This window comes from Bombus impatiens, unplaced genomic scaffold, assembly GCF_000188095.3.
Source record: "Bombus impatiens unplaced genomic scaffold, BIMP_2.2 scf_0268, whole genome shotgun sequence".
NCBI classification, from domain to species: domain Eukaryota; kingdom Metazoa; phylum Arthropoda; class Insecta; order Hymenoptera; family Apidae; genus Bombus; species Bombus impatiens.
This window is the reverse complement of record NT_176687.1, coordinates 109774-118249: the sequence shown is the minus strand read 5'-3', so window position 1 is coordinate 118249 and position 8476 is coordinate 109774. Positions and strand designations below refer to the sequence as shown.

Sequence of the window (8476 nt, the reverse complement as noted above, 5' to 3'; positions counted from 1 at the left end):
AATTGCGCGAAACTTAGCCCGACGAGCGAACCGCACCGCCGCCTCCGGGCCATTTTCAACTTGCGGCTTTCGACGCCTCCCGTCGGAGCGAGTTACGCGACCTGCACCAAGTCTCAATTTTTTTTTCACGAGCTATAGCATGTCGCAACATTGCGAAGAGTTGAAAAAATTGTGCCAAGTTTCGAGATAGCTGGTGGTAATAGATTGAAAGTTTACGAGATCAGGAGAAATTTAGATTTGCACGAGACTGTGGATTTTGAGGTCTGCACGCTTTTCAGAAGCTTAAACCTTCCCTTAAATCGTGAATCAATCGTAACACATAAACGTTAACACTGAAATTAAGAAAAATTTAGATGTTAACAAAACTGACATCCGTAAATGGTTAAACTTTGAAGAATCAGACGAAGAGATTATTAAATTGTTGACTGATAGGTTTGAAAATGGCTGAATAAATTGCGAATAGCGAAAGTACGATTTGCTTTTGAATTAAAAATTATTTTAAGGATCGCGGATAGCTCGAAGTATCAAGAAATAATTTCCAATAAATCGATACAACTATTTCTCGTAAAAAAAAATCGATAGAACACCTCAATATCCGATGTTAACACTAGTGGAGTGTAATTTAAATAATAAATAAGAACAGCAATGCTTACAGTGATACTCACTGGTCTTGGATCGCGGTTCTCGCGGCCCATCCACAGTTACTTTAATGGCCTTCGTGTACGTGGCAACTTGCGGTGGCGTCGTGGACACGGTGATGGTCAACGTGAAGCTCTTCCCTGAAACCACGAGATACAAAAATATTAGTTTTCGTCGCGTTATATTTTGTCGTCTTTTTTTTTTATCGTTATAGATTGAAACAGAAGTTCGCAAACGTGGCTGGCCGACCGAAACTCTGGTAGTAACCAAATTAACCGTCGGTAATGTATCGAGGGCGTCGTCGACGGTGATGGTGACCAGCCAACACGATCGTCCTATTGGGGTGGTTGAGCCCAGTTATGTTAAAAAGCCTATTAGAGACCTAACGACGAAAAACAACCCTCTTTACTCTGCATAACTCGTGAAAGTTTAAGGGCAGCTGATGAATTTTTGCTCTGTATCTCTTTCACTTTCTCTTTGATTCAAGACATCGTTATCGCCAGATATGCACAAATTATTTTGTCGTATTTTACAAAGTAATGTTATTTAAAATTCATAATAACATTTATAACAATCTAATCTCTTCCGAATCTCTCATAATCTACCACAACACAATTCTCAAAAAGCTACAAACTTTCCAAACAATTCCATATTGAAGTTCTTTACTAAAAAAAAAAAAAAAAAAAAACAAATAGTATACAGAGTTGTTTTCTAATTTCTAAACAGAAACATGATAGTTTATCCCTGTTCCAAATAACTTGTTCTCTAAATTACAACGAGAGAATAGTAAATGAACCGGTTTGAAAATCGAACTTGGGTGGCGGGGAATTGCTCATCGAGAATCGTAGGACGTGGAAAGAAAGAAGGGGCGAAGTTATTGGGGGTGACCTTTAATGGTTCCACGGCGACTGGCACCAAGGGTGATACCTACGTGTGCAGGGTTGCCCGTGGAACCACTAACTTCAGTTGGGTGAAAAGGTTTGCCAGGGCTCGGCCATGGAGGATGCCGTGACTTGCAACAAACTGACGGGATTCCCCGCTCGAAAACGAGAAGCTCGCGTGGTGAACCACCGTGTGGCCACGCTCGACACTCGCCATTATTCCCCCGATACTTTCTCCCTTTCTTTCCTGCTTTCACCACGAGTAATAATCTTACAGTCGTCTAAAGAAAGAAGTTTCAACTAGTTGCAAAACGTTTCCTCGAATTCGCAGAACAAAAATTTTATGACTTAGAGTACGTAGTAGTCTGTTTGAGAAATAATAAGTCTATATCTCTGTAAGTTGTTACGTGAGTCCTATCTACTGCATCTATTCTATCTAATTGTTACTGCCATTTTCAAGTTATGACTGCGAATTAATATTATCGGTGAAATTTTACAAGCCACGAATCTGTCTTCATAAGTTACGAATCAGAATTTATAAAGTTTTATTCTTTTCTGGTTTAATTCGACGAGTTTCGAATTAGGTAATTGTCGCAAATCGTAAATTCATAGGAAAGAACTATGTAATCTCCAATCTCTAATCTAATTTCTAATTTGTAACTTGCCAAAATTCGATAATATTATTAATAATCAATGAAATCATTGGTGACTGTTGTAAAGTCTTTTCATAGAAACTCCACTATTTTTCCAGACCTCTGTGAATCCTTTGCAATCTTCCCTAAAACCGCAGTTGTATGAAACAATAGCAAAGCAATTGCAGAATAATATAAAATTGAATTATTTCGTATCAAAATTTAATTTAATAGAAATACATGTAACAAGGAGATAATCACGTTATTGATTAGAAAAATTTACAATAATATGACTAAATTATGGATATCCTTTGAATGTAACTTACTAACGATAAGTATGAAATAATCACGACGAGAGATTGAATGTAATTCGAACCATAATTCTTCTCTATTTCTTTGTCGCCTCTTACTTCTCTTTGGAGGAATGTTTGTCATTTATAAAGGAATTAGATGCGATAGCGTGATAGGAGTTGTGTGAACTCGTATGGCGGATAACAGTGATTCACTTTTAGAATCGTGTAGAAGCGTCAGGAAGGGTGGGATAGAAAAAGCCACGCGATCAGCGATCCACTCGGGGTGAGAAACGATGAGGGCGAGAGAAAGAGTGAAAGAGGGTGCACGTGGAATTGCGGTGAACCTCTGCGTGTGCAACCACCGTGTTCTGCGTGGCACCACTTTTTTTTAACGCAACATTGTCCCCTCTTTAACGAGCGTTTTATCGAAACATCCCTTGCCTGATTCCAAAGATATCCCCTGTCATTTGCGATCTCATGTTCAATCAACGAATATCCCTTTCGAGCTCAACCTCTACATTGTAAAAGATTCTACATTCTAATTTCCCGAAGACTTCGTCTTTGGTTTCGGTAATGTATAATCCAATTAATCACCTAACACATAGAGGTGGGTGAAAGAGAGTTTATAAAATAAGAAGCATAGAAAGACGTGGTTTTAAAAAATGAATTTATATTTAATAAGCACAACGAAAAAATATAATATATACTTCAGAATAGATGATTGTAATGTGTGATAGAAGTTTGTAGTACGATAAAAATATTTAACACAAATATTATTATTAAATTTGTAGTATATCTGTAAAGAAAGGGATGAGGTATACATGACATTTAATCACCAATATGTTGAACATTTTACTTAATTGTTCTGTAATTCCATTAAACGTGATGACACCTGTAAGGTAACACCTGCATAGGTTAGCCAATGAAACCTCACTGGCGGGTAGAGGCAGTAATTAAAGGATAAATGTAGTGACTGGACTTTACAAACGAGACGATCGTCCTTTCAAACAAATTCTCGACCGATCCCTTGGAGAGCGCAAACGATTCTAATCGCCACCAAGTTCGTTGTGCCAATCGTTGACCGAAAAGCGTCGTCTTTATCAAAAATCAAATCGCAACGGTGTTCGCGGTTTCTTCGCGATTCCTAAACAGTATCAATTTTGAACTTTCTTTTATTCGCTACTATATTTATTGGTAGATACTCGTTTCTAGGAATCTGGCTAACTACAATAGAGAAATTGAGTTAACAGATTCAATTTAAACGAATTCTCTTGCTGGACTTAAAATACACGATATTTTCTCAATCTCCGTTGTTATATCAGGAGCTAACGGTGTCTCATAATATACAACAATTTTAGTCATTCTGTGCAAGCTTCAAGATCGAAGTTTTAAATATTGAAACTTGGATCACTCAAATAATTCTACCTTCTACTGTATGCTCAAATTATATATAGAAACTGGACTTTTTCTGAAATTTACGTATCAATTGCTAATGCGATGGAATGGAAGAAATTGCTCTAAACAAGTAAAGGATTGAATGTGATAAACATTAAAGAGTTAAACTGAACTGTTGCCGAAGGTAAGTGAAAAAAAGGAGAATAGGCAGAAGTGTGTAGAGATCGATTTCCTGATAACGCTCGTTAACATACGATTCTCAGGGAAAATGTGAACCGTACGTGTACACGGCTAGCAGAACGGTGTAGATTGTTGCGGGTCCGTTGTCGAGCTAACTAATTAATTTCAATTTTCCCAAACGAATCGCAAATGTGCTATTGTACGCTGATAACGAATTGATTATGGTCAGGATGAACTGCCGTCAGCGAAAACCGGTCCACCTTTCCTTCAAAATCACAGTTTTGCTTCAAATACGACGAAATTACGAAATATATAAATATGCGAACATTGTATGCAAACTTTTGCGGAATATTATGTAATTGCATATAATTATTGGAATCGTATCATTTAAAACTTCTAACAGATGCTATTCTTTTGGTGAAACCGAGACACGTGAGCGAGCACTAACAGCGAAGTTTATTGAGTATCAAGCGTTCATTACACGTAATGATTCATACGTACTAGAATACCTCACAGTCAGATTATTAAGAAAATTATTAGCAATCAGAATTCTCTATTCGTATAAGATAATGATTAAAAGCGTACCGAAAAGTTACGTTAATAAAACTGTTTGTAATACGAGCTAAATTTCATACGTATTACAGATGACAGTTCTACTATTCTCTTCCTAATTTTCCATTTTCTTAAAATAGTCTAGATTCGAAGAAACCAGAACACGTCGTGCCAGAATCTTGTAATATCGATGATAAGCTATAGCCCTGTTTCCGCACGTTCGTCTACAATGCCAGCTGTATCGCGGCAAGGTCTGGATCGTTTCCACCCCCTTCAACCCTAAGCTCTGTAACGAGATAGATCATTTGGGCGCTTATAGTTTCAGCCCTACGAGCAGACGGATACCCTTCAACTTTCCACTCGCGAATAAACCTATGTATCTAGCGACGGGGTCTCGTCAGATCTTGTACAAATTTACTTAATTTTAAACACCATAGAGTACGTGTCGTAATTTTTTGGACGATTTCTTCCAAGAAATTTATCCTCAGCGTTTTCACTTCATAATAATTTTCAATTCTTCTCGAAAGAGAACGAAACCTAAAATTTCTATCACACAGGCATACAAAGGAATATTCATGATTGTTAGAGGAAAGAATTCTGTTGACGTTTCCATTGCAAAATAGTTTTCGAACCTACCGGAAACAGAATGAAAGCTAACCTTTCCGTCACATGCATACAGAGGAATGTTTTCGAGTTCGACAAACGGTAGGATCATTAGGGATTCGCTGGAGAGTTTGGCGCGCATCGGTTCTCCCAGGGAATATTCAAGGAGCCAGGGAGTCGCAGGAATCCTGACGAGAGACACTTCTCTTACATTCTTCATCCTAGCTTATGTTAATTCCGCGCTCGACGAAAACAATTGAGAGCTAATCCCAGACAAATGACTGGCGCGCTTCTGTGAGCTCGAGGGTGGATTCAACCCCCTCGTTGTCGGATAGAAAATTCGGGTATTTCATGGTTTCGAACGTCCTCCCTCTCCCCTATTTTCAACCCTAATTCAGCCTTTAAATCTATTCTACCATTCGTCTTGCGATTTCAATACAAAATAAACTATCTTAACTGCGACTCACAATAAGAATATATTAGTCATTGACAGTTGAGACATTGGAAAAGAATCATAGCAGTTAACTCTATCATTCATTCGTGAGAAAAATGTCTGCATATGAGAAGATGTCATCTGTTTTTATAATAATCGAACAACCCGTGGCTCTCAGCATTTACATGAAGGAAACGTTTTTAATAAAGTAAAGAAGAAGAATAAAAGATATTTTGCAACCTCAAACGTCCATGTAATTCGTGTAACACGTGTACTAATTGAAAAGAATAAAATCTTTCGATAGAAAGAATCTGTCTCAATATCCAATATACCGCACAACCAAAAAGCAAAACACGAAAGATTTTCACAGAGATGTTCGAAGTAGGTCAAGGGAGTTACCTAATCGGCAGGCACGAAACAACCCTAATAACGTTAATTAAAATCCAAGTGAAACCTCAATTAATATCGGCCGTCCCTGTTTCCAGGGGTGTCGGCTCTTTTCAAGCCCCTTCTCATCGTTTCCGCGCGAAACGAGCCTGTTCTCAGGGGGCGAGACTTCGACGAAGGAAAGTAAAGAGGAGGTTGCTCGGCGGTGGTGCGGACAAATAAAACCCATTACCCACCCCAAGACGACGTCGTCGTCTCCTCGAGTTCGGTTGGCACACCAATCAACGACTCGGCAACCCCTGTGAAACGTCCAATTTTCGAGGTCGTCGCGGCCGCTTACGAGAGGACTCTTTTCCTCGAGGAAAAACGAGGGTCGTCGCGAAGGCGTCCGCGACCTACCCTTACTACGGGGCCGAATTCTTTGAGCTTCCTTCCCGCCAAACCCCTCCTCCACAGATTTCTTCCCGTAACGCAGCGTGTCAACGCGAAGATCAACAACTCCGTAGTTTAGTGAATGAAGAAGAAAGGGGCGGATTCGTTGCGAACTAATTTCACGAGTTACGTGGCTCTTCTTGCGAAGTCTGTTTGACTGCTGCAGAATATTCTCGCGAGAAGGGAAGTAAACTTTGAATTTGAATTTTAGAGGGAGGCTATATAGTGTTTGCAAGAGTATTTTATGCCTTTTTCTCGAAGATGTTGTTCGATTGGTGCATCAAGTTCTCGTGGATGAACTCGTAGAAACATCTGGATTCAAATTTTCCACGGACAATCGCTAGGACTTATAGTTCTCGGTGTTTATTTTTGCAAAGACTGTTAATATTTATCGAATGATTTTGCTGTTTTTTTAGAACACTTTGGCTATTGCATAGCGTTACCACGAACAACTATGGAAATATATTTTGGAAAAGGAAGATAGTGTGACTTGTAGTCTGGTACTTTTCTTTTAACGAGACTGTCGCATGAAAAGATTATTTTCTTGATCGTTTGATGTATGACTTTTTTGTAGATAAATTTGTGAAAATATCTTCTGTATTCAAATTTTATGAGGAGGAAAAAGGTCGTTTGCATTTGACGCTTTGTCAAAGGTACAGATTTTTAAAAATTAGTTGGATAAAAGACTCACCTCTGCCGCTTCTCCCGACGAACCTAAGATCATTGAACTTGGCCACCTGGTTCTTCATCAGAGCGGTCGAGTTTCTCAGCTCAGCACAGCAGTTCTCGTCGTTACCAGCACGAACAGTGACCAAAGTGCCATCGCCGACCTCGCCTAGAGCCACCACCTTGAAGGCTACTGGAAGGGTCTTGTTGGACCTCCAGTGAGCTGGCAATACGCTGCAGACCAAGTGAGGGGACCCTGTAATGAAATTAAATATACCTAACCTCACAACTAAACCAGGAACATAACATTTTCAGACATCTATCGCCTCCCGTATATCAATATTAATTAATTTTCTGACTATGGTTAAACGACATGGACGAAGATATTTTTCGATTGAAAAGTTTCTCTATTATCTGTCTACTTGATAACTAACTTTATATGTAGTTATACATGCAGACTGTGATATATAACATTTCTTAACTTTTTTAATCTTGCCTTTCTGTCTCTTTTTCCTGAAAGCTTGAAACTCTGTCTTTCACACATAATTTGAATCTTTCTAACATTTACGTAAACGTGTATTTTGTATCCTTTTTAGGATTAAGTGATACGAATCGTTAAGCATCAAACATTTTACATGTTACAATCTGTTAATAAGAGCACAGATACGGGCGAATTCTAACAAAATACTGCGGATGTTTATGTATTTATGGGAAATCTAAAGATGCAAAACCTACTAGTGTTCTATTATCTGTGCGACAGAACATTTATCTGGATCGTTAACGATCCGAATCATAAACAAGTCGATCATATAACAGAAAATTCCATAGCTATAATTTTTCGTTCACATGAGACTTTACACGTTCAACTAATTGTAAGTAGATCCAACCGATCGCAATCAGACACCAACTACAATTTCGGCTCAGTATGTAGACTCCATCTATATTTACACATTTTCCTAATGAATAACTTGTCTCTCTATCCACCTACATTTCTACTAAACTCAATTTTTATACAAAAGGGAGCCTGTTTTATATACTAAAACTAGAGTAAACAAAATAAGATACAGTGTAGATTTCACTTTTCAAAAAAAAAAAAAATCATTCAACGCGTTTGATATATACTAAAAGATTCTTGTGCAGAAAAATTTAGTTCGATAAAAATGCACGTATAAAGATACGGTGTGTGGTAAAGATTCCCATAAACCCGTAAAAATCCACAGTATACCGATCGTTTCTCGCGTATACCTGTCCGAACGAGTTCTCCAGGGTGCTCGCTGACGAAGTCACCGAGGGTTCTCTCGGCCAGGATGTCGCTGGTCATCTTGGTGTAAGCATCGGTCAAAGGAGAAACACCCGACTCCGGCGAGGCGGCAGCGCCAGGAG

At 38.7% G+C, this 8476-nt stretch overlaps 1 protein-coding gene across 1 annotated transcript in view; it reads right to left on the bottom strand.

Moving 5' to 3' along the window:
- Positions 1-8476, bottom strand: part of LOC100748485 (runt-related transcription factor 3) — a 34414-nt gene that overhangs the window by 14635 nt on the left and 11303 nt on the right. The window contains exons 3-5 of the mRNA XM_033320315.1: positions 8339-8476; positions 7119-7349; positions 666-779 (exon numbers count right to left, since the gene is read on the bottom strand). Coding sequence (XP_033176206.1) covers positions 666-779; positions 7119-7349; positions 8339-8476 — 483 coding nt within the window. The remainder of the gene's footprint in view (positions 1-665; positions 780-7118; positions 7350-8338) is intronic.